The sequence below is a fragment of the Rhamphochromis longiceps genome, linkage group LG23 (assembly GCF_057381845.1).
Source record: "Rhamphochromis longiceps isolate RC_006_pf linkage group LG23, R_longiceps_female_GT1.1, whole genome shotgun sequence".
In the NCBI taxonomy this organism is placed as follows: Eukaryota; Metazoa; Chordata; class Actinopteri; order Cichliformes; family Cichlidae; genus Rhamphochromis; species Rhamphochromis longiceps.
The window spans coordinates 2,376,998-2,404,547 of record NC_140578.1 but is presented as its reverse complement, the minus strand read 5'-3'; the positions used below and the strand labels follow the sequence as shown (position 1 = coordinate 2,404,547).

The 27,550-nt window shown below is 41.1% G+C and overlaps 1 protein-coding gene across 4 annotated transcripts in view; it reads left to right on the top strand.

The window, feature by feature from the left end:
* The first annotated feature begins 1,912 nt into the window (after positions 1 to 1,912).
* Positions 1,913 to 27,550, top strand: part of slc44a5b (solute carrier family 44 member 5b) — a 60,121-nt gene continuing 34,483 nt past the window's right edge. For 2 of the 4 annotated variants that reach the window (XM_085397470.1, XM_085397469.1), the window contains exons 1-2: positions 1,913 to 2,198; positions 20,877 to 20,925. In XM_085397470.1, the coding sequence (XP_085253596.1) occupies positions 2,162 to 2,198; positions 20,877 to 20,925 (86 nt within the window). In that variant the 5' untranslated portion in view covers positions 1,913 to 2,161. The remainder of the gene's footprint in view (positions 2,199 to 20,876; positions 20,926 to 27,550) is intronic. The other 2 variants (XM_085397471.1, XM_085397467.1) reach the window with 2 other exon arrangements.

Genomic DNA, 27,550 nt, shown 5'->3' with positions numbered 1-27,550 from the left:
TTATCCAACTGATTGAAAAAAAACACTATACCAATGACCTGCGGCACTCTATACTTGTTTTGCTCATCAGTACGGCGATGCTCGGTCTGTACATTGGCACTAAATTACCCTTTATGAATGAACTCATGGAGGGTTTCAATTTGTAAGTGTCTGTGGAGTTGATTGAAACTGCAGCAATTGTAACCACTGAAAGAAAAAGACAAAGGGTGATTGTGTTAAAAGCATCGCCTTCTGCCTCTGATTATAAAAGTTAAAAAAAAACTCACTCTCCGAGCTGCAAGAGGAGAGCTGATGTGGATAAAGAAATTACCTGTTTTTCATAAGGTGTGAAAAAACAGATAGCAAACAGCGTAAAATGTGACTGCATCTGTTCTGTACCCTCATGATTATGCAATAAGCAAGCTGGTGGCATCCATCTCTTTCACTGAATGACAGTGGAGGAGATGGATGCAAATGGAAAGTCTGGATAATACAGTTAGCAGGGAGCCACAGTCTACCTACTGTACGAATCGTGTTATTGTTCTTATATATATATATATATAAAAACACCCAGCACGCCCCTGCGGGCGGTTTATCCTTCAAGCTCGGGTCCTCTACCAGAGGCCTGGGAGCTTGAGGGTCCTGCGCAGTATCTTAGCTGTTCCCAGGACTGCGCTCTTCTGGACAGAGATCTCCGATGTTGTTCCCGGGATCTGCTGGAGCCACTCGCCTAGCTTGGGAGTCACCGCACCTAGTGCTCCGATTACCACGGGGACCACCGTTACCTTCACCCTATATATATATATATATATATATATATATATATATATACATCAATTGTATTAGTCACGCCTGAGGGTCTCAGTTGGATCTCTGTGTTGTTTCATTTAAACTGTTCTCATCCATAAAAAGCTGAGAAACTATTGTCCTACACCAATGTCACAAAGACAAATTGTCCTACATTTACTTTATTGCACTTGGCTATAATGTGATTCTGATTCTCCTGGTGTGCTACTGGCAGTGAATCTGCCACATCAACATGCAATCTGTCCCCGGGAAGTCAATCCCTTCTTAATGACCAGCCTTTGGCAGCCTGAGCTCTCATTACTTTTATTCACAGCGCTCTAAGAGAGACATCACTTTTTAGATGTCAGTTTAATACAAATGCCCAGTCCAGTTTCTCATTAGGTATTAACATTTCAGATATACTGTCATTAAAAGGTGATTATATTCCATTATAATGGAGGTAACATCCAGGGCTGATCTCTGAGGTTGCAGCTTTAATAGGTATGGTGACCAATCAACTCTTCTGCTCATTGATTTCCTGGTTAGTCTCCACATCCTGAGTGGACATACAATACCCACAATCAATGTTTTTCCATGAGTGCAAGACTGAGAAGTGGCCTTCTTTCACCACATTTCTCAAAATATGCAAACACGTTTTGCAGTTTATTATCTCTGCCCGTGCGCTCACAAAGGTATTGTACTTGTTCTGTGCAGCTGGCCTCCTCAGCATCATTTATTTTCAAGGCTGACTGTGATTCCAATGTCGAACACTAGGTGATTTTTAACAAGTGTCAGACCTGATTTAAAAACCGATGCCTTGCAAACCTGAACCTCAGATTTTTTGGCAGGTTTTCTGTCACTTTTGGTGACTTCAGGAAGATGTGCAATGTGACGAAAAACCCAGCTGAGGTCAGTGTTTCTCCACTGGACGGCTCAGTGCGGACAGAGTGGCCACTGCCTAAAAATACTAGCTGCAAAAATGACTGTATTATTAATTAACACAAGTAGCGGCTACTCCTTTTGCAGGAGTTAGCGTGCTAACTCTAGCCTAGCAGTTCACCAGCTGCTTAAATCGGCTGCTGCCTGATGCCCAAACTGCACAATATCCTGCGTGTGTGAGAGAGCTTTGAATGTAACAAAGGGAAGCGGGACAGGGGCCCGGGGTGCGCAGCGTCCCCTTTAAGGCCGTTTTGGAATAATTAATGACGTCGCGCTGTAAACACGACTGACGCTCAGCTGCGTGGCCGAAGCATCCTCCGACCAAGAGCCCAAGACCTCTGTGTTTATTTCACGACGGGACTACTGGGAGGCATTGAAACAGCTGGGGTTCACCTCGTCTCTCATATGCAGTCTCCAAAACCAAGACGACGGTGCTGCATCTGTCCTGCTAAGTGCCATGGCTAGAAAAACGGACATCCCCACCTCTTACTATGGTGAGTCGGGTTGTCTTTGTTGTAGGAGATTTTCTTCTGCCTTTGTACCGTGTAACGTTATGACAGCAGGATATAACAATATCTTCTTTGGCCCGAGTCTTTATTATTAACCCTTTGCTGTGCGTTCAGGGACGGTAGCTAGCTTGCACTATCAGCTGCTAACTATTGTAGGGCTATTTAAAGGTTGGCGTGAAATACGCAGTAACGGTGTGACAACATTTCAAACGGATGTTGGCTCAAATAAGTAGAAGGACGTGTTTTCGAGTTTCGTTGCAGGATATGCTTCGAAAAGAATCCGTGCGTCTGGCTTTGATTAACTGCAGTGCTGTGATCTTTTGCCTTGCTTTGTTTACCAGGTGTAAAAGTGCCCACGGTAGGAGAATAGTCCCATCTCCACTTTCTGCTCCACTTATTATGTCGCCTTTGTTGTCAACGCCGATGTATTTATGCCCTATAACTGCTGTATACCATCATGACAACGGGACAGCTTTAGGGTTTTAGTGGGAGCTGCAGTTAGCCACCATTATCGATTAATCTGCACACAATTCTGTCGATTAATTGATCAATTTTTAGTTAGAGGGGAAAAAAATGCCCGTCGTTTTTTTTCTGATGCTCCAGATGATGTCATCAAATTGCTTTGTTTTGTCCTACACCAATCCAAAGCCAAAAGATGATCATGTTTTATGATAAAAGACCAACTAAGTAGCTAATTAGAGACAGGGTCGTTATAAAATCATTTTATCATAATACTTAATGATATTTTAGTTGGAACAGTCAGATGATAATTCCTTCTAAAGCTTTTTATAAAGCTGACAGTGCATTCGTGTGACAGTCACCTAATGCATTCGTCATTTGAAGTTAACTAGTCCCCTGCTCACTCTGTGTAATCCTTTTAATCTCGATTAATATTCCCTGCTGTGATTTACAGGGACTTAAGCAAGGTAGGTCACCAGTGTCCACTCCTGAGAACTGTTTAGCCTATTTGACGTCCAACAACATTTGGGGTTTAAAATAAAATGTGCAGGAATAATTGAGGTGTAGTGTTTTTTTCATTGTTTCCTAATTTAGCATTCCAGATAATGTGTCTTACAGTAAAGGTTAACAGCAAGTTGTCCTTCTTCCGTAACAAAGGATATTTCTTCTCTCCCACTTGCATGTTTTTGCCCCTGCAGGCATATAATGGAATATATAATCCATGTGCAGATCCACTGTCCATTAACCCGCTTGAGTAATCATGTTGTTCATCAAAACAATATAATCCTTTATCAACACCAGATGCTACACAGACAGTAGAGTATTTTTTATGAAACAAAGAGTTCCCTAGCTAATACAATTTTTTTTCTCTCTATTGAATGATTGACCTTTTTTCCCCTCTCACAGATTTACTCCTTTTTTCAGCTGGTACTATTGGGCTACTGAAAAGCAAAGCTACGGTGTCACTGAAATCCAGACAAAGCTATCTGCCACAGTGATAGGCCAAATCTTTGGCCCTTTTATGTGAGAAATGTGAGAAAGAATCAAAGGTATACCAAAAGATATGTTTCAGTTATTCGGTTCAACCGCTGGGATGATGCAGAACTTAATTTGATAGATGATATGTCATTCTTATCGGTTTTCACACAGCCTTCTGCATTATTATCAAGTACACGTGCATTTTATCATGAATCGTTGATCAAATTGTACACAGTCACAATGCCCACAAAATAACTCAAAGTAGCACAGGCATTGTCAGGTCTGCTCCTGACAGCTTCTACTGGGGATAGCTGCTGTGTTTTCTTTTTTCTATTTTTTCCTCCCTATATTCTGCCCCTGTTTGTCCCCCAGACCTCATGACTCCAGCACTCTGCCAGTCAAGACTACAGCCTGTCAGCAGTAGTTGATTCTCAGTGCTCTCCACAGACATACAGCTCACCACTGGGAATGTCAGACTCCAGTCAGGTCCTGTTCACAATTTTAAGCTGGTACTTTGCAGCGCATCATAAACCTGACATGTGTAAAATGCCACGAGTAACAGGCTAACTGAAGCAAACACGTGTATAACTTGTAATGTATACATTATTAATGTACAGAATACGGTTGGCGTTTAGTGTACCTGCACTTATATTCTATTGCATTGATGGATTAGAAGGCAGCAATTAATTAGGGGATATAATTTAGCCTTAATAGCATGGAGTTATTGTGCCTCCCAGTGTTCAGGTCAGCTACTTTATGTTGTTGACTCCCCGGTGCTTTTATTCAAACGGCTAGCTTGGCAAAGGAGCAATGTAAAGGTTTTTGGGTTGTTTAAATTTAATACCAGAATACTGTACATCATGATATTGTTGAATTACACTGGAAAGTAAAGTTTCACACACTAAAACATCTGTTTTGTGGATCACAGCACATAGTGAGTAACCCTAAAAGTTCAAAAAGACTGATAAGGCTGAAGACCTTCATGATGACTCAATGATGAGCACTTCAGTTTATTTTACTAATGTCACACTGTTACCTACCCTAATATAAAGTTAAGCTGATTAATGATTGTATTTGTAAGAAAAAGAGCAACATAATGCATAGAGCCATAATATCCTTCACATTCAACTGTCCTATATTTGCTTAATAGTCAGATTCAAGTGTTCTCTTGAGGCCAGTTTATTATATAACATTTCTAACTATGTAGCAAGTGTTCACTGTACTGCTGAAATGTTCAGTCAGTCAGAAAAATAGGAGAGTAGCTCATAATCATTCTGTGACAGCTTTGTAAGTAACAGTATAGATATGAGTTCCATTCACCACAGAAAGTGTTGAGTCGGGCACACTGTTAATTAACAAATTTCTCGCATGGGCAGCTTCCCTAAACGCTGCATTTTTATACTGAGTCAATGCAGACTCTTGACAGGAAGCTGAGGGCAATGGTTTATAATCGAAACATTCACAGTATCTTCGTGTGAAATTGCAGTTGGAGAAGGTTGCGGCTGAATGGCCCATTTTGCACCCTAGACTAAGTGCTATTAAAGGCTTTTTAAGTGACACTATTCACTCCAAATACCTGTTTCAAATGAAGACTAATGCTCACCCTGCAGAGGATTTTGTTAGTATTTGTGGCATTTCTTCTCATTATTTTTAACAAGAGCATGTGCTTTTGTGTGCATTTTCTTAAGCAATAGCCATGCCAGTGCCTGAAATTTGAACTATATTATTCACACTTATGATAGGGTGTGTCAGTAAATATTTTCTGAGATTCACTTTTGCATAATACTGGATGGCCGTTCATTTGAGTCTGTGAAAAAGACATTTAGCAGAGAGGTTTTCGTGGGCAAAACGAGCAGAATTGAAATCTCCACTTAGCAGAACAAATATAGTCAGTGTTTATTTAGGACTAAAAGGATAAGTGACACTGAAAGTGACTTATGAAACACAACCCAAAGACCCATGCCAGGCACATAGTCTTGAGTTGTTTTAAGTCTTGGGTGATCAGTGGAACTAGAGAAGACTTGTGTGCCCGACAGCATGGCTACCTGTACTCAAACAATCCATGCATTTTCTGCCATTGATCCAGATTTGGATCACAGGGCAGCAGTCGCTCAGACCTCCCTATCCCGGGCCATCTCCTCTGGCTCATCGAGGCTTTCCAAGGTCAGCTGAGAGGGATAATCTCTGCAGTGTGGGCCTAGTTGCACGTGGTTAAAATGTCTTACCTAGGAGGTGTCCACAAGGCATCCTAGTCAGTTTACCGAACCACCTCATATGGTTCCTGCAGGAGTGCAGCTGTGGCACGAATACATCTGACGGTAACTAGAGTTAGTACTTCACACTTTTCTGAATGAGCATCAGTGTATTAAAGTGGGAGATGCTGATTCTCATCGCAGTTGCTTTAGTCTCAGCTGCAAACCACCTTAATTTATTCTGGCAGTCACTGCCTGATAAGGCAGAAGAATGACATCATCTGCAAAGAGAAGAAATGTGATCCTGAGGCCGCCAATGCAGAAACCTTTTGCCAATAGGCTCCACCTAGAAATTCTATACATAAAAGTTAAGAACAGATTGTGACCTACACCTGTTTTCGTACCTTGGCTCGTGTGATTAGGTAGAGGATCATTAGGAGGTCCATTGTCCATCTTGGGGGGGGGGGCACTCCCACAAGGCTTAAATCTCGGACTCTTCACCATTTGAACCTAGAACTGAAGAAGCTTCTTGGATGAGAGGTGAAATGTCTTCAAGCAACTTAAAGAAGTCCAGACGCTTTTCTTTCCAAGCTCCTTAGACCTCTTGCCCTTCCTGAGTTACCTGATTGTTTCCCAGAATTCCTTCTAGGATGACCGAAAATCTTGCTCCAAGGCCTCACCAAACTACTCCCACATCCCAGTTTTCTCTTCAGCTACTTCTATATGCAAATTCCACTTAGCTTGTCGGTAACCGTCAGCTGCCACAAGCCACCACAGCTCACTTGGACTCCATCTTCAGCTTGATGGCTCCCTTCACCTCTGCTGCCCACCATTTGGTTAAGGGGCCAACCACCTAGTGGCTGCTGCTCCTTACAGCAGTGTCGACAATGGACATGTGGACCATGGACCACTCTCTCTCAATGTCCCCAGCCTCCCTTGGAGAAGAGCTTTTGCAATTAGTATGCCTAAAAACAGAGAAGATGAGCAGAAAGTTATGCATTTGAGACAGTGAAGTCAGCAAATGTTTTTAAATGTTTGCATATAAGTGACTGAAGTTATTAAACTAATATCAATTAATTTGCTTTAATCACCTAATATATTAATGGACTAATTATTACAGTTCTACAAGCCAGGTGCTTGACATTTAACAACAGACTAAATTGACAGACCTGGATTTTATTTCTGCGAAGCATTTCGTCCCTTCGAGCTTCAGCAGTTTGCCAGCCTTTTATTTAAAAAAATATAGCAGTAGAAAGGAGTGCATATGATGACATTTTTTAATAGCAGTGTTACATCCTTCCTACTGTGCTGCTACTCCTAAAAGCGCAATTGCATCATGCTTCACATAAAACTTTAATGTGTAAAATGAGATGAGGCGCATAAACAGGAAAAAAAAAACTCATCTCAATTAGTCATTCAATGATTACAGAAATCTTAAAATCTAATTTTCCTAAGTCATGCAAACAAGCCTGCCTAAAGGGTAGGATTATATGATTATTAGGATTATATATGGTAACTTTTTCCACATATACTAATTATCAGAGCTGATCAGTTCTGTTTTCGTTGTCTTTAAAGGCTAAGGCTGTTTTCATACATCACTACAGAGGCACTGTGAAAGAAAGAGTGGGTAATTGCAGGAGTTTGGCCTTTTTTTATGTATGTAGAGTATGACACCCTAAATATGTGTTTTCTCACCTTGCATATTTGGATATTGAGATCTATCCTCTTAACTCTTAAGTCTTTATAAATCCTGACCTAAGCCAGTTGAGCATGTCACTAATCTACAGTAGCAGTTGCGAGTCTCATGTCACAGAAACCCAGGGCTGCCACTGACATGCCTGGAGCCTCCAGCAGAAGTAACCAAGGTCACAAAGATACAATACTGCTACTTTTCTGCTTGGAGCAGCAGGCCAAGCTGTCAGCATCTGACACTCAGATGCTGACACCCCTCTCGGGGGCTGAATCCCATCCCGTGTCCCACTATTCTCACTGCTTGAAAGGATGTCAGTTACCACTATGTGCCCAGTAAATGCTCTTCATTTACTAGTAGGAATTAACCCAGAGGACTAGCAAGTCAGATACTCCAAGTGCAGTTCTTGACCATCTGCTAAGATTTAAGAGGATCCCAAGGGACTCCAGTACATAAACCTAAACCAGAGCTTGAGATGTTGTTGTCTTGTTACAATGAGGAGAAAAGCACTTTAAAGGCTGTACTGTACTCCAAAGAGAGAAAGTACAAGAAAGGAAGAAATATGATTCTGTGCAGAAGAAAGGCAGAGAAAAAGGGTGAGATGATGCTACGTAGAGATTTGTCCCTTTTTCTTTCCTTTTTTAAAAAACAAACAACACTAAGTCTTCTGATGTAACTGTTTGATTCTTTCAGAACAGATTATTGTGTTTTTGGCATGAAACTGTAGGAGACTTGCAAGTTAACGTTTGGCTTCGTGACCCTGTGTGATCCTACGTGTGCATTTCCTGATTCAACTATGAAACCTTGACAATAAACCTGTGCTTTACAGAAAATCCTGGTATCTCCTTTTATAGTTAATCCACCCAAGTAGGTCTGTTGCTACTGTGTCATGCAGAAGAAACCTGAATATGTGTAGCTTTTTAAATAAAGACTACAGGAAAACACAAAATCCCAAAGCCATATTACTGATGTTGCTTTCCTCTATGGATTGGCAAAAGCCAGTGCTTTGATCAAATATGAATGAATATACTGTACACAGCATTCAGACTTACAGACTATGCCTCCCCTGCCGAGCAACATCATTATGCTGAATTTTTAAAATTTCTGTTTTCTCTTTTTCTTTTTAACTACTGCTGGATCTAACACTCTAACCCAACGTAGCTCTGACAGAAGTGAAATCTCTCAGCACTTCACTCTCTCCGGCTCCTGGAAATGTGGATGAATACAGAGAGTGAAAACAACAAAAAAATAGTCCTTTCCAAATGGCTCCTTTGACCCAACCCATGCAGAGCACCTGCAGTGTTCGAGCTGTTTGCCTGACCACTGTATGAAAGAGGCCTGTGTTGGACAGTGGAGCCAGGGGACACTGGTGCCTGTGTCTGCCTGTGCTGATGTTGGATGTGTTTATGGCTACAAGCTGAGTAACCCTGGGAAGGGGAAGGGTGGAAACGGGTTAAGGGAAGTGAACAAGTTGTAGTCTGGAGGGTGTGTTATGCTGTACTCCGCAGTTAATATTTCCACCCATTTTATGTGTGGTAATCGATATATGATGTAGCGCAATAAATGTGCGTGTAATCTCTGAGCAAGTGACTCAAAGGAGGTAAGTCTGCAGGTTATTCTCCTAAATTTTGAAATGCACTGAAATGAACTGCTTCTCTGACTTTTCTCTGAAGTCCTATCACTCCAGGGCAGTTGTTAGATCTGGTTTGCTTCCAGCACTGTCACTTTGAAGTTGATTTTCTGTAGTCAGTGTTAGCACATCCTGCACTTCAGAATCTGACAGTAAATATGGGCCTTGAAGGTCCCATATCATACCCCTTTTAACACATTAACGCAAGTCTCACATATCTCCAAAATGTGTCTTTCAAGCACAGATCATTCTTTCTTCCATCTCTCTATATGCTTTTTTTTGGTTCGCTGTTCCAGTGGGCTGTTGCAGTATCTGTAGCTTTAAATAATAATAATGGATTGCATTTATATAGCACTTTTCGAGACCCTCAAAGCACTTTGCAATTCCACTATTCATTCACACACTGGTGGAGGCAGCTACAGTTGTAACCACAGCTGCCCTGGGCCAGACTGACAGAGGCGAGGCTGCCATATCGCGCCATCGGCCCCTCTGGCCAACACCAGTAGGCGGTAGGTGAAGTGTCTTGCCCAAGGACACAACGACCGAGACTGTCCAAGCCGGGGCTCGAACCGGCAACCTTTCAATTACAAGACGAACTGCCAACTCTTGAGCCACGATCGCCCGAAATCCAGCAGGGCTGCTGCTGCCTACACCCTTTCAGGAAGACGTATATGCGAGTACAGAGAACCAATGAGAGCAGCATTCACTTGTAGGGCTGGGCCATATCACACCGTTCACGGTAATACCGGTATAATTAGGGATGGGTACCGGTGTCCGGTGCCATGATGGCACCGGTTCTGACATAAACGGTAGTAACCAGACCAAAAAGCAGCGCACATTTCGGTGCTTTATTTCGGTGCTTTTTTTTCCTGAGCTGTGATACACTTCTAGCCAATCATTTTACGTTTCCGAGGATAGTAGGCGGGTCCAGGTACGTACGTTCTTTTAGAGCAGAGCTACAGATTAAAAATGTCCAAGGCGAAGCGGTCAAAAGTCTGGCTGTACTTCACAGCAAAAGATGCAAACTCAGCAGCAACAAGTGCTTTAAGCTGATACTGTGATACTGTCAAAGGAGGTAACACCTCAAATCCGATGAAACACCTGGCGACGCATAGCGTTTTTTTTAAAAGCCCAGAAATGCGCCGTATTTGATAGCTTGCTGCGAGACCTCACACCGAGCACATCTACTGCGGGTGGGTTGCCTGTTATGCAACATCCCCCCCAAAACACAAAGAGGAGAGTCCTGGCCCCTAGCCCTGCCAGTGTAGCAGAAATGATGAGGATGATGATGCAGCAGCAGCCGTTCTTCTCTGCGTGAGTAGCTTAATGTTGTTCGTGTGTAATTTACGTTGAGTAGGCTAACCACGTTATTACATGAATGCATGTAAGGTGAACTAGCAAACATCATCATAGCTACATGCGGCTGTCTTCTTGTTTGATGGCAGATACTCTCTTCACCCTGGCCAAAAAGGCTAAAATGACCAAAGAAAAAGTGGAAAACAGCTGAACATGAGAGGTTTAGGACAAAGTTTGTGTTTTTTCCATTGTTTAAGCACTGCTTCCAGCCAAGAGTGATACCATTAGGGTTGCCAACCGTCCCTTAAAATACGGAATCGTCCCGTATTTCGAAACAAAAGTACACGTCCCGTATTGAGCTAATAAGGGACGCACTTTGTCCCGTAATACAGTGAGAATCAAAAGTAGTCTATAACTTTTAATGGAATTAACGCTTTGTTTGAAAACATAATTCCCAGCCCCTCTCCTGCTTTGTGACCAATGAGCTGACAGCACACTTATGACAATTCGAGTATGACAATTCAGATTACCACTCATCTCATTGGTCGATGAAAGGTCGCTTGCGGAGAAAATACCGGAAGGCAACAGATGACCACAACAAGAAGCATGGCCAACAGGGAAACAAACTGGTGCAAGTCTCGGACGACAGTACACCTAAAGCTGGGCAGACACTGTGCGATTTTTTTCAGTCGCGTTATTCAGCTCCTGCTCAAACTGCACGATTGACTCGCAGGGGTTAGAAGTTGGTAGGTCACGATGCAGGTCTCACACTATACCGCCCGATGCTCTGATGCCTGACCTGAGTGCTCACACTGTGCCTCCATAAAATGAAGGTTATAACAGAAAATCTGTCGCGCTCTCTCTCTCCGTCTTACGCTCACACAGACACACACACCACCACCATCAACTTTGCTAAATTGCTAATGAAAAACATTGATCAGGCAGCTGTGATTGAGCAGCAGTGTAAATCCAACTATTTTCACGGTTGTTGTGGTCGTGATAATTTTGTGATGCCACATCGAAAAGGCTCGGATGAGCTTTCCAAAGTTCTACAAGTTGTGCCTCCATCGCTTGTGTCCAGATCACACGCTGCACAGCCGTGCTGCTCCATCTTTTACACCAACGTTTACGTATTCTCAAAAGTTAAGCATGACAGGCTTCTGTTTAAGAAGGAGACCTGTTTTATTGTGTTAATGTTGTCATTTTGAGCTAAAAATAAATGGCTAAATGATCATTTGTTTCACATGTGTTCATATCACAAAGAATACACATCTACTTAAATCAAATTCAAGTCAAATGGTTAAAAAAATAATTTCACACACAAAAAAAGAGCTAGAAAATTCACCACACTGGGAAGGGTGAAGACAACTGGGTCGCCCGGCCCTGGCCACGAGGTGTCCCTTATTTATTTTTCAGGGAGTTGGCAACCCTAGATACCATATATGCCCCACAGCTGCAGAAAAGGCTAACATTGTTATCTTTTTACAAAAAACAGCTGAACATGAGAGGTTTTTGGACCAATTTTGTGTTCTCCATTCTTTAAGCACCGGTTTGAGCACCGTTTGAGCACCGGCACCGTTTCAAAAGAACTGGTTTGGTACTGGTATCGGATAAAACCTAAACGATACCCATCCCTAGGTATAATGTTGGGCAACGATAAAAAAATGAAATATGGCGATAGAATATGGGTAAAACGCACATGTTTTCATATGCACATGACGGAAAAAGCATGGCGGCGACGGAGAACGAGAAGGGCGAAAGCGGATCGTTAAATGAAACAGATGAACCAGAACTGGTTTGTAAAAGTGCTGCAGCTTCACTGGTGTGGAACTGGTTTAGCTTTCGTCCGTCAGATACACAACAAAGCACTATTTTTGGTAGCGCATGCTAGCGGGCTGTCGTTATTACCGTGTTGTTTGGAAAATACGGCGCACTTAAAATCAATCCTTTGATTTTTCTGAAAGTCGACAGAGCCCCTTATAATCCCGTGTGCCTTATGTATGAACTCTGGTTGTGTTTACTGACCTCGAAACAATTTTATGTGCACGGCGCTCGAAAATCTGTCGAATGTTTTAGTTCGACTTTGCGAAGCTACGAAGCCGCACCGCTTGATGGATTGTCGGAGCGTTACGGCTATCATAGGCGGAGCCTCGCGGAGTGATACGTACTGTGCTTCAACATAATGTTACTGTATTGTGTGTGTATAAGCTCTTTTTAAGTTTTGTGGATATCATACATGGTTATGCTGAGGATGTGTCGGCCAGTTTCCACTGGAAACGCCTTTTGGTTAAACTGTCAGCGAGGAATTTGCATTTGCACTGTTAATTTTTATATAACTTTAATGCACATAAAAAACAGCTGCTTGTTTAAGTGAAAATACATTGATGGGGTTTTTTGCACTAATAAAGTTGTGGAGTTGTAAAGTATTTTGTCTCGTGTCAATTATATCGTCAGTTATATCGTTATCGCAAATTTTCAAATGTATATCGTGATAAATATTTTTGGTCATATCGCTCTGCTCTATTCACTTGACAGCACAGCAGCTGATCAGGAGTTAAGTCTGTTGCTTCTAACATTTTGTTTGAGAAGTTATTTTTAAATGTAAATACAGGATTTCAGCAGTGCAGTGCAGCGGCTTGAAAAAGATGTCTTGTGTCAGTGAACTAATACGTAGTTAATTGGCCACATCCAAGTCATTATTCTATGCTTGTTCCCTCCCAGAAGAAACAGAAAAATGTGCATATGAGAACAGCTTTATTAGAAATGGAGCTGTATTGAAATGCAGTATATGTGAGGACAGAGAGGAGAAGGGAAGAGGCAAACGGAGAGGAAAAGAGCTGACGAGTTAATACACCCAGTCCTTTGCTTATTGGTTTATATTGATCATGAAATTGTCCACAGATGTCCCTTAAAATGATATTTTTAGCATAGATCTGGCTTGTGTGCTTTCACTAAACAATAAACATGTTGTTGGGTTCGGAGTTGGCAGTGGTAGTCTGTTCTGCTCTGCCGCCTTGGTGAGTTTGATCTAGCAGGTAGAAATCCAGTTTTCCACCTCCTGCAGTTTCTGGTTAGAGTAGCTGTAGAAACTGGCAGCAGATTTTTACAGCTACCTTCGGTGGCTGCGGTCCAACATCATGGAGCTGGAGGTTCCAAGGTTCCAACAAGAGAATCTAGTAAGAGGTAGCTTAATGATTTCCAGGGCTCCCACAACAGCGTCCTGGGGGGGCCTGCTGGGACTAGCTGGTTAATGTGCCGGAGTTTTCAAAACTACATCAAGGAAATTCTGCTCGCAGTCGTGGTGTGCAGGTGAATAAATGTAAAAGAAAATGTTCAAATTAGTCACCAGATAGACCTGGTTAGTCCGTTCAATTATACTCTGGGAAACAGAGTGGGACATAAACAATGTTATGGTGGCTTGGGGTCAATAAAAAAGTGTATCAGGCAAGTTGATTGACCATCCACTGGCACTGACCACCAACCAAAGTCACCCGTGATAGAAACTGAGTGAAATAAAACATCAGTTTCCTAAAAAGTGTTTTGTTTCTTTTTTTCCTGGAGTCACTATTTCATTGTAGCCTAAATAACAAGACTTGCATGAATTATTCAGGCTATGCAGCATCTTTTTGTAATATATATGTTGATGACAAAAGAAACAATCATACAATAATCACAGGTGGAATATATGATATACCCACCACCCCTTCTTTCTGATACACATACAACAGGAGAAATCTTGGTAAAGTGAAAGAAAAGGTTTGTCTCAACTTGCGGGCTCGTTTCTGTTGTGCAATGAAAATAGTAGCGTGTAAAAGGCCAGTAAGAGTCCTCGTCACACTAGCTGTTCTACAAACCTAAACATGTAGGGAAAAGGATCTGCGTCCATCAACTGCTGAAACGTCTTTTATGAGAGAGCAAAAGTTGCTTGTATGCAGATATCCTGTTAATTTTATGATAATCGAAAGTGTTTAACTATTTTTTATGCATGTTCTCACACCTCCAAATGAATCCATAAATCCTATTGCTGTGGGAGACCAGCCAGGAATACAAGTGGAATTGTGGAGAGATGTTTCTGCCAAAGCCTTTGTCTGATCCTGATGTATAATTCTTCAGCCCATGAAGCCTTATTTTCTCAGAGCTTTCGATTACCACCATGATTGTTGGGCTGTGCATAAATCTTTCAGTCACAGAAGGACACGGTGGCATTATCTAACACTATGTCAATAGAGGAGACCAGCAGTTATGCAGCTAACAGCGACTCTAGCTGTCCCAGTGTAGCATGCCTGCCAGGCTTTTTCCGAACGTTTTTGACTACAGACCCCCCTTCAGTCTGACTACAGCCAGCAAACTCCACCAGACTCATCTCCTACACTGGCAGACTGCAGTGCAGGCTAAACAGCCGTTATCTAATGCAGAGTCTGCTGGTGGCCCAGCATCGCTGATGATTTTCAACACTTTCTCTTAACCCTTCGCTGAAATCTGATTTGAGGGTCGGAGAAAGGTACAACAGCCGGGTGGAAACACTCAGGCTCGTGTTGTGAGTCAGGAAAGCAGCTAAAGCTAAATTTAGCTCAGGCACATATTCCTTCTCCTCAGTGCTACTGTGTTAGAATGAAGAGGTGTGAGATTTTTTTTTAGTGTATCTAGATATTAGGTATTTATTTTAGATATGAGTGAACTGAATTGCTGAATATTTCTGCTATTGTAGAAATCGGGTTTTTAAGTTCCTGTTGCAGCATTGTTTTGGCAGTTTTGGGTTTTAACCAGTGCCAGACCACTTGGTCCCTCTGCTGTGAAAAACCTGGAAAAAACTGTGCCCCCTGACATTTATTGCACCACAATCTGTCTTCTCACCACTGACTCTCCTTGATCCCAGTGTGATTCAGCTCCACTCACCATATGGACTAACCTGTTTCCACCGCAATAGTTCCAGCACTGTGGAGACGGACTTTTGTAATATTAAAATAAAATCTGTATTCTTACTAATAGTTGCCTTGTCTAATAGTCTAATTGGTTGAAATATTATGTTAATGAGATGAAATGATGCTGTTATAGGGAAGTGTTTCCCCAAACAAAGATTTTACAGTTATATTAACGACCACCCAAATATATTTGTTGACCTACTTTAGCATTTTTCTTTTATTTCATCACATCCATTTGAAAGAGCAGCATCGTCTGCCTTAGGTTTACACTTGAACAAGCTTTTCAATGTTCATTGGCTGCTAACCAGCTAACTGGGCCCTTACTGTCTACAGTTTCTTCACAGGCAGACAAACAAGGTCGCCCTAGTATTCAGTATTCAGAGAATCAGACTGCACACTGCCTTATTCTTATCTGTATCTGTATCTTTGGGCTACACCCAACAGAACCTGCAGCAGGTGGTGAACGGGTTTATGTGGCTACCGAGAAAAACAAGGACTACTGGTGCACACGGCAGTCCACTGCAGTCTACCTGACTGTAGGTGCAGATAAAGAGGATTATAGTTGCTTCTCTCTTTGTCTGACATAAAGTACTTGGCAGCTAAATTATTTGTGGAGGATCTCATAGTATTGCCCTGTTGTTAGCGTTGATTATTTCAGCTTACCTGTTGTGTATCTGTTACACAATTTTAGCATTTCTGTGCTCTTTTGTCAACCTTACTGACTTCTGAGTTAAAAACAATAAGCTCAGCGTCGTCTTATTCAATAGAAGTGCGACAAAAGCTGCAAAGAGCATCTGGTTTTGTGACATTGTGTCCTTGGGTGAGGAATTCACACAATTAATCCAGAGCATCTACCATTTTTAGACCTAAAACACCACTCAAGTGAGTGACTTTCACTGATAGCCAAGCAGATGGCTGGAAACGGAAGTTTTTAACAGCAAGGACAAACGGAAAGGAAACATTTAAATTCTCGTGTCAAATGAAGTAGCATGAGGGGGACAGCTCGTAGCTTTTATTGCTTCTGTGACAAAGAAGCTGAAATTGTCATCATCACACCTACACACATTCGAAAGTACATCCTTTAAAACCTTTGATCTTCTTCTTTCCTCTCTACTATAGGTCTTTATCAGAATGGAAAAAAACACGGGACCCCTAAAACAGCTCTACCAGAGTTGTTTTTGTGTGCTCACAATACTGCGGTGATATCAGTGTTATATTTCCACTGATCCGTGAACAGTTGATGTGTTTGTTGCTTCATATAACTGAATGTTTCAGATAATATGGTCAAGAAAGACAGTGTGACACTTTCCTGATGCATTTGGTTCTTATTATTTTAAAAAGGCCAGTCTCACACAGTAGCCAGGCTGGTTGGGGTCGTTATACTTCAGATGCTGGTGTGGTTCACTGTCTCGTGCTGTGGACAGTGTTGGTCAAGTTACTTGAAAAAAGTAATCAGTAACTAATTACTGATTACTTCCCCAAAAAAGTAATCCCGTTACTTTACTGATTACTTATTTTCAAAAGTAATTAATTACTTAGTTACTTTTTAAAAACACGGTTTACAACCTGAGTAGGTGATAAAGTGATAGATCTTTCAGCCCAATTCTAATTTTTCTGCATAATCCATCATACAAAATGTAATCAAATGGAAAAGTCTCTTTTTAAAACTTGTTTTATTAGTTTTAATCTTTTAACTTTATGCATCAAGCAAAGATTTAATTATATGCAACATTCTCTGACTGGAAGAAATTAGTTTAACATTTAAACCTATTTTCTACACATTCCAGCTCATAAAATAAAATATTTTTTGTGTTTACACTCAGTCTTTCAAATAGATGCAAGTAAAACACAGCAGAAAATAAATAACATCAAAGACTCAGCGGTCCTGTTGCTCTATTTTCACCTGTAAAGCAGGAGTGGGGTAGGCGGAGGTTTACCCTGGTGCAGGTGTGCCGCGGTCAGTGGAAGAATCCGCGAGTTTCTCTGTGAGTTTCCCATTACGTCGTAGCTACTCGGTGCTTCCTTGGAAGTTTAGGGGTTTTTTCGCTGTAAAAAGAAGTTTTCTTCCCACGCACAGCGGACACTAATGTTTTTGTCACTTTTTATGGAATCAAACTCAAAGTAAGGTCAGTACTTCCACGCTTTAAACGCTGCACGCTCATACTCTCTCTGCACTCGATATATGATCCACTGTTGATCTGCACACAGCTGTTGTCACGAACGTCGCACTCGCTGACGTCACTGTCATGAGACATTCTCGCAAAAAAATCACGGTTTTAGTAACGCAGTAACGCAGCGTTCCTACGGGAAAGTAACGGTAATCTAAATACCGTTTTTGCAATAGTAATCCCTTACTTTACTCGTTACTTGAAAAAAGTAATCAGATTACTGCCCATCTCTGGCTGTGGATGTCTTGCTGTACTACTATTTGATCTTCACTTGCGTGTGGTGCTATAAGCATTAAACTTGTGTGTATCATCCTTAATTGTAGCTCAAAGCCCAGCAGTTGCTACTTCAGTTATTGAGATCTGTGTCATGCCAAGTCTGCTGCCATCACAACTATACAGTCTATTTAAGCAACAGCTAGTGAAGTCATCCACTTCCTCTGTTTTACTCTCGTAGTCCAGTGGTTCAGACTAGTGCCTGATGTGCTCAGGGTGCATTTATCTCTCCCAACAGATATATGCATATGAACATGTAGAATATTTTGGCAATTGACAAAATGTTTCATATTTGAAGCTTTCTGGTTTCTATTTGTAGTCTTGAGTAATGACCCAGTAATGTTCAGCAGGCTTTGGTTGCATGCAGGTATGCAGTCTCTCTGGAAAACAAAAGAGGGACCGTTTTTTCGACCCGTTATCTGATGAACCTTTCTTGTTATTTGTGTTTTTATGCTTCATCTACATACATAAATGACAAATGGTTCATTATTCGTGTGTAGCTTTTTTTGTTCACTTGCCGCAAGCCCATTTCTTTCCTCTTGGGTGAGGGTTTTGGCATTTCTGTCCTTCAGACTGCAGCACTTTAGTAAAAAATGGCCTGCATTTGTATAGCGCTTTTCTAGTCCCTAAGGACCCCAAAGCGCTTCACACTACATTCAGTCATTCACCCATTCACACACACATTCACACACTGGCGATGGCAAGCTACATTGTAGCCACAGCTGCCCTGGGGCGCACTGACAGAGAGGAAGTAATGTGATTTTAAAGGACTCTGACTCATTTTACTGTCTTTCAGTGTGTTGTCATTATACGGCAATATTGGCTTTAGAAATCCCTCTTGTCACACCACATAGGAATAACACTACGCCAGACACTTTTTCAAGAGTGGTAAAACACTCACTTTGGGATCCGTAATGTAATCTGGCAGTTTGTGAGGAGCAGCTTCTGGGCTTTACTGAAAGACGGACGTGATACAGGTTGGTTAAAGATAAACTGAACATTTCATGAACAGTAGTAAACGGACTATAGAGGAATATGTAATTCTAAAAATGCACAAGTGTACACAGTCCACTGAAAGAAAGTTGAGCCAATGCTTTTGTTCATTTCACATTAACCTCTGCAGTAACTCATGCTCGATGGCAGAGATGAATTAACTTTGGCCTTCAATGTTCAGCTGGGCGCTCTCATTGTGTTAATTTTTTGTTTTTTGATGTTAGGTTTCTGTTAAGTCACTTCCTGTTTTATTTTGTAACTCTTCACCTGCTTATACTTTTGATAATTTTACTTCCTGTTTTGACCCGTTTGTGATTGTTTGCCCCGTCGTCATTACTCTCCTTGTTAAGCTTTCTAGCTGTGTGCTTGTGCTTATCCTCTTGTTTTCTAGTTTATCCTGTTTATTGTTTCATTTGTTATTTGTGCTTTCTTGGATTTTCTCATCTTGTGACTTTTTTTGTTTGTTATTTTGGAACTTTTCTTCAGACTTTATTGGCCCAACGCAAAAGCTTTACACCATATGTGTCGCATGCTCGGCCCAGTGAGTTGCACCAACACCCTGGACATCTTGCCTTTTTGTCTGCCCCTGTATTGTTTACCTTCTTTGACTTCTTCTCTGCAAATAATTAAAGACTTTATTTCGATTTCACTGTCTGTGTCCTGCGTTCTTCAGCCGCGATTGTTCCAGTTTTTCAGGTAAAAAGCCACATCAGACGAAAGCGATTATCTTGATGTTATACTTACAGGGAGCACATTTTAGGCCTAAGGTTTGTATTTTCGCCTGATAATAGAACTAGCATTTAATGCAAACATGCATTCCCTTTCCTTTTTTCATTTAAGTGATGAATGCAGGTTTTTTTCAACAGTAATGACAAATAAATAAGAGCTACAGAAAATGCAGTAACTTACTTTCTGTGCTCTAACGGTTGAGTTCCCTTGTTCAGGAGAGCAGAAAGCACGCTATACTTTGCAGTTTGATTACTAAAATGCAACATTACTATACAGTAAATGTTTTTAACCAAACAAAATCAAACTGACAATGCTCTTTGTGGAGATGTATTGATTTCTGGTCTTTTTAGTGGATACGAACATGATTTTTTTTTTTGTGTGAATTTTTTTTTGGGGGGGGGAGGCGGTTGTGGGTGTTCTAAAATAGTACAGTACATTAAGAACAGGCTGAATAATATGTATTTGCTATGTACAGTGTACTCATTCCTCACACTTTCAGAAGCAAAACTGGCTCATACGTCTGGACAGGATCAGCCTGGGAAAAAGGCAGATGGGAAATAGGCCCACTCGTGATGCCCCTAAGTCTGCCCCAGCTGCTTACAGATATTGCACTCCATGTGTGATGATTAATAGGTCCTCAGCAACACGTCATAATTAGTTAGAAGCAACTGATGATAAATGCAGTTGCATCTGTTTCACATACAAGTCAGAGTATGGGTGACAAATAGTGCTGCAACTGTGCTTCAGTTTCAAGTTGGGTCAAATGGGGAAGCCTCAGTATGACCCAAATAAGCTGCTAGGATTAAGACTCGTTAAGATGATTTATTATACTTCCCTGTTCATATTGATATTGCTAGGGATGATGCAATGATCGGGGACCATTCTTAATTTCGTTGTTCTCATGACAATGACAATAAAGTTTCTGATTCTGATTCTGATTGTTTTGGCCTTTACTGTAGTGCTGCCTTACTGTACTGCTCCCACTCTGCCAGATTTGCTAGGAAACTTGCACTGTGAAATGACCTAGTTAGTTGGTGCTGACCGTTTGAATGCCACAGCAGGTGAACATTTTCATCGCCTGTGCTGTAATAAAGTGTTTTCACAGATTTTTAGCAAAATGATCCTGCTCTTGTAATGTTTCTTTTTGCTCTACATTTTTGCTCAAAAGCAGAAGCGTCATAAAAATGGTCATCTGACTTAAAGAATATTTTGTCTGTTTTGCTGTGGCATTATCTCTGTGCACTGTTTGCTAACTCTGTCAATGAATAGCTGCTTCGTTTGATCGCTCCACAGTATTGTTACTAATTTGTCTGCACTGTTTTTTGTCTTATAGGTGAACCTCGCAAGTTTGACCCGAACTTCAGAGGGCCTGTTCAGAACAGGTACTAAGCATCCTCAGACTACTGTGTAAAATACATTTACAGACACACTTTGAGACATTGTATCATCACCCTCATTCGATAGTTTATAACAAGAAGCTAATTTTTATTCACCTGGATTGTGTAAGACTGGAAACAGAAGACACCGATACAACTTTTTAGTGTAATATGCATTTTTTTATTTTGATGAACTGACCTTCCAAACATCTGACTTCTTACATGTGTATTGAGTTTGCTCACTGTATCATTTTTTTGGCGCACACTGCTGTTTGAGGCTGACAGATTGATTATTTGTCATGCTACATTAATAAAGACTGAGGCCTGAGTGCTGGCAGATCTCTACACTCCACCACACAGATCAATGGCCATAAGTCAAGCTGGTGGCTGGAGTTAACCCAATGACACACATTAGCAGCCAGCCAGACACACACGAAACAGATGTACACACAAGAGATTTCATGATAACGAGTACTCTGTCTCCAGGCTGTAACAAAATGTCCACATTACTAAGTGTTAGCATTATACAACAATGCACCGAGGCTCTTATTTACTTTTTTCAGCTAGCAAAGTGATAGCAAATACTGAGCTTGACACTGCTTATATCTGTAGTAGCCACTGTCTGACAAATTACATGTGTGCGGAAAAAATAAGTGTGCCCTATGATTCAGTAGCTTGCACAACCACCTTTAGCAACAGTAAGTTGGAGTATTTGTTTTGTCAGACTTTATCGGTTTCTTACATCATTGTGGATCATTTAGACCTGCTCTTCTTTACAGTTTGAAGGCATTTGTTTATGCACAACTTTCTTAAGCTCCTGCCATAACATTTCAGTTAGGTTGAGGTCTGGACTTTGACCGGGCCAGTGTGACACCTTGATTCTTTGCTCTTCAGTCATTCTGTTGCAGATTTTCTGTTGTGCTTGGGATGATTGTACGGTGGCCCTGAGAGGCCAAACGGACTGCAACTTAAGAAAACACCAGCAATAAGAAAAACGCTGCAAAAGCACACAAAACACAAAGGAAATAGTAAAAAACAAAACAGAAAAAGGAAAAACAGATTTCCAAAAGCACAAGGGAAGTGTTTCTGGGGAGACAATAACCCGACGAACCAAAACATGCTAGGTAAGTGTGTTTTAATCTCATAGGCTAACACACTTATCTCTCATCTTTTCTTTCCTCACAAAACCAATAGATCCTCCACTTCTTTTAAGTGTTTCCCAGCGCATTTCTTAGCATATTTTGGTTCCTGCAACTGGTCCGTCAGGTTATTGTCTCCCCAGAAACACTTCCCTTGTGCTTTTGGAAATCTGTTTCTCCTATTTCCGTTGTGTTTTGTGTGCTTTTGCAGCGTTTTTCTTATTGCTGGTGTTTTCTTAAGTTGCAGTCGGTTTGGCCTCTCAGGGCCACCGTATGATTGTCCTGCTACGTGACCGAGTTTCAGCCAAGTGTTAGTCACTGGACAGATGGACAGCTTCACTTTTGACTCTAGAATACTCTGATATACAGTGGAAGTTGACTCAATCAAAACAAGCCTAAACCGCCATGCTGATAGTTGGTTTTAGTGCTGAGATGTTATGTTTGGGTTTTGCCAAATGTCCAAAAGACGTTGTTCCAGAAATCTAATAGGTAATTTAGATGCAACTTAGCAAACCTAAGCTATACTGCCATGTATTTTGTAGAGAGAATAGGTTTTCTCCTGGCAGCTCTTCCAAACAAGCCATACTTATCCAGTCTTTTTTCTAATTGTACTGTCAAGAGCTGCTAATAAGCTTCTGCTAATGCTTGTAGAGTCTGAGATGTAGCTCTTGGGGTTTTTTGGGGGGGTGGGTTGCAATTTCTCTGAGCACAGTCTGATGTTGAGGTGAAATTACTGGCAACTGTCTTGAATGTGTTCCATTGTACAGGAAGAATCATAGACTTGAAATTGTTTGGACATGTCCTTCCAAAATAATGGGCAGCAGCAGTAGCCACTTTAAGGTCATTGCTGACACTTTCCTTCTTGACATTGTGTTTATATTAACTTCAAAATCCAGACCTGAAAAATTCTAAAACGTCTGTTTTTATAGAGGCGGTCACGCTTGCTGGTGAACTGACATTTGATATTTAATATACTATTTAAATTTTCACATAGGGCTTCTGCGTTTTTGTTAACTATTCATCAGAATCTCAGCTAAAAGCTCACAAAACCATTTCAACAACATCAAACAGCTAAAACAGCTAACAATTAAAGAGCAGGTAAACATCCCCCGTTTACCCGACAGCACGGACAAAAGCCGACATCTGACAGATTCAGAAACTGCAAGTTTCGTCACTTTCATTCCAGAGTTCACTGAACCAGCAGCAAAAGAAGACGAAAACTATGCTTCATGTTTGAAAGACATTGTCATGAATTCCCTCTTACTTTTGCTGTCCTATTTCCTGCATAGCTCTATCACTCAGTGTGCTTTGAGACCAGATTTACATCAGAAATCTCTATTTTCTGCATTATTCGCTAGCTTATTACGCACCAGTCTACCATTTTTACCACCTGTTTTTCCCCCAAAAGTGACTCTGACAAGAAAGCCTAATTTCTGCTATTCAATACCAAAGAAATGTTGACTTTCACAAATTATGCCAAATTTTGCAAAGCTGTGTTTCTAATAAAGCCTGAGCAACTTTCTCTGCTTCATTTCAGCAGCATCAAGCTTTGTCCATATGTTGATTCATATTGTTATAAGACAATTATTTTTTGATCTGCCGCAGCACATTTTCAAGGGTGTCATGTGCTATAAAAGACCAGACCAGGAAAAACTCCTTTATATTTTTCTGTTTTATCCTCAGTTAGTTTGACACAGTGGCATCTGCTGTGATGCTTACACCTGTGATGAAGTGCTAGCTTTATTTTGACACCAAGATATTTTACACAGAGTTTGTAATTGCAGAGAAAAAGTCAGGTCACGTTGGACATGTCATTTTAAAGCAAGACGCTTTAAAGTGTGGGGGGGGGGGGCCTTTACGGGTTAAGTAAATAAAAATGTAATTTGTTGTTATTCATCAGAGGTTGTACTTACTTGATTATATAACCTGCAAGAACAAGATTCTTTTTATTACGTCCTGATACATAAACATGTAAAAAGGCCATACTTTCTTCTTCACGTGGCTGTAAATCTGATGAAAAAGATTTGATATTAGTAGTATCTTTATCCTTCCTCAACCTGATAAATTAGATTGTAAGAAAACGTTTTTATTACAATGACAGGTGGGATTTTGCAATGAAGCAAAACTCCTTGAGGGTGTCACTGTAGGCTTTTCTTGAATTAGTCATTTTCAGAGATAATGTAGGTTTTTACTTCTTTTATGTCCAACGTCAGACTGGCACGCTGCTGCGGAGGCATGTTCCAGTTCTCCTGTGCCTCTTTATCCCACCCTCTCCAGCCCATTTCTCCGCTACTGGTGGGTGAAGGCACCAAGGATACTTTGATGTTTCTGTGGCCCAAAGGCTTTTCTTAATGAGAACTGGAAGAGAACCAACTCTGTGGTCGCCTTGTTTTCATGTAAGCTCAAAGCCTAAATGAAGTAACCATATCTGTTGATTGAGCAGTCCTCTGCAAGCTACACAGGAGTGGGCTTGCTGTAGTGCTAATTTTATTTGCCTATAAGAGTCAAAGATCCAGTCATTGTCACATCTCCACCACTCTAATGTAGTCCTTTCTATAATTACCCCTTCAATAAGTGTGCCGTTAAACTTTGCTTCCGATTCTTTCTCTTCGCCCGAACTGGGCCTAATGTTTGTCAGGAATACTGTTCACTTGGAAATTTGTCCCTAATGGCTCTCATGACCATGTGAAATATCCCTTTTGTGTGAAGATCTGCCCTCCTTCCTGTAAATGTCTGTTACAAAGGAGGGACAGTCTGGCAGATTCACACCACAATGGCACCCACGCTATTCTGTGGCACTTCTGCCATCTGTGTCACCTTGGCTCCTGCAGAGTATCAGCCTTGCAAATATAATACTGACACAAAAGTTTCCCGTAGCACTGACAAAGGTTCCAGTACTGACTTTTTTTTCTTGCTAAGCAGTACTGCGTGCAAACAGAGTCCACAAGCAGAGAAAAGTGTTGGTTCGTGTGAACGTATGTGTAAGAGGCATCTGAAGAGAGCTAAAGCTTGGGATTGAGCCCAGTTTGGAAGCCAAATAGATTTTGTTTAATTATGTTTTCCTGAGATAAGAGAACGAAGCAGAATTGTTTTCACTCTGCTCACTTTGTCAGCTTCCCTTAAACACTGACCGTAGCACGTTTCAAGGGTCGCTTTCTTTTAGCGCCGAGTCGCTGTGTTTGCACTGTGTCCTTCTTTGTTTTTTTAATTGCAGTTGTTTCCATATGAGGGGAATGAAAATCACAACAGACCTACAGTAACAGTCAGTGTGACGATGAAGCGATTTCAGCTTAAGACTCCCAGCCCTCATATCTTCCCAGTTCATCAAACAGGATGTGTGACTCAACATTATGCACTCCACACTGTATATAAATGCCACTTGTTTTGCACATATTCAACTCTGTATATTTTATATATTTTATTATTATTATTATTATTTTATTTTATTTTTTTACTATTTAATTTGTAAAAATGTGTATACACACACACACACACACACACACACACACACACACACACACACACACACACACGTAGGAAAATATTTAGTATACACATCCAGAAATGCATACACTATTATATATTGTACATATATTTATTAGTTTCAGGTTGGCCATTCTTGTATTTTGCTCGTTTGTGTTGTTGTGTTTGCACATCTCTGTTGCTTGTGGGGCTCGCACACAAGAATTTCACTCGCATGTGCTGTGCCAGTGTGCCTGCACATGTGATGTGACAATAAAAAGTGATTTGATTTGATTTGATTTGATTTGATAGCTAACTTATTTACCAGCTGGAGGATAGAGAGGGATTCAATAATTGCCATAGCAACACTGACAGCTCTTTTTTGAATTAAATGAAACGATACTCTCTTGCCTCCCTTTGTTAATAACATGCACAATCTCAGCAACTGTTTTGCTGGTAGTGTAGCAGGTTGTCTGTGTACACCGCATACCCACTGTCAGTGTAAAACTGCCGCTGTGTTCACTTGGGAGAACTGTGCCCACTTCAGTTGCCTTTGTTCCTCTCTTATCTCCAAAAAATAATTGCAGTGCTTCCAGAAAATGGTTTACACCTCAAAATATTTCACAAGTGCCAAGTGTCTATTTAAATCATCAGATAAATCTCTCAGTCAAGTCACTCTCTGAATTCATTGTCTCATCTATAAAATGCCAGAAAATTGTTACAAATTGTAACAGTTTCTATCACTCCATAATCAAAGTATTGATCTTGGATGTGAAACCAGATACGGTAAAGCCATCTTTAAAAGCACGTCCAGGTTTTGAGTGGCTAAATCACGTTTTGTGTTCGCAATTATCTGCAGTCTTAGTGCAGGTCAGATCAAAGAGATGATAATAAAGTCGTTTTAAAACCGCAAACAATGAGTATAGGCTGCCTTGCTGGGACAGAAGAGATTTCCTGCCCTCTGTTTTCAGCAAGCTACCACCGCTGCTAAGACAGATTGCGAGCTTTACCGCAGTTATTAATGCAGGGCTATAAAAATGATCTACTTACTGTACTTGAAAACAGTCCTAAATCCTTTGCAATCCAAGCTTAAATTAAACAGCAGAGTCTAAATCTCAGAGTCTGAGCTAAGCATACAGTCTAAATAGTTTTGCTTGTTTCCTTAAAAATGCATTCAGTTTACTTCACTCACTGTAAACACATTACTGTCTATTTAAGCTACTCTCCCTGTCTCCATGGGTTCCTCCACGTTGTGTATTATGTCTGTACATCAGTGGCGTACATCTTACTGCCTGCTTGGTAATTGTGAAGTAGTGTTTGGAGGCTGAAGAGCAGTAGTGCCTGTAAACAACCGTGTAACCATGCTGCATACAAAACAAGGACAGTTCACTTGTTCAAAGAAGCACACAGAGGAAACACTGCACTTCTCTGAGTTTAGGCCTCCTTTGACCTTGGCTTTGAAATCCAGAGGAGATGAGGGTCTCAAGTCAATTTCATTACCATATGGTGTAAAGGGGAGGTTATGCATGTATGGTACTGCTGGGCACGGTAGATTAAACTTGGCTTCATTCATGGCTGAGGCTGGCACTAAGAGGTTCTGAAAACAGGCTGGATGGACAGCATTTTTTAAAAGGAAGTCGGGGCGGGGGGGAGGAAGCTTGTTATTTGGGAAACACTGAGACGGTGAATAAAGACTCAGAGGGAGAAAGACTCTGAGATGCAGTTTTAAACTAGCAGACTAAGGCTGCTGAAGTGAGAGTGGAAACTTCAAATAACGGTCTCTGTGGCTGTGGGTCAGTTAACCCTGAGAGGCATTCAGAGTCTCATCAGGAAGTCAGTAGAGCTCCACTGCAGGTTCTCTGAAAACACAGATGACACTTACTCGTCTCTGGAAGTAAAGTACTGAGCTAAAACTCCGTTACCATACAATAGCAATTACATTGTCAACACACACTATGCATTCTTTCTCTCTGTGAGGTGAAGCTAATTTCATATTCCCCCTGGGGACACTTTACTAAATATATTTGCAT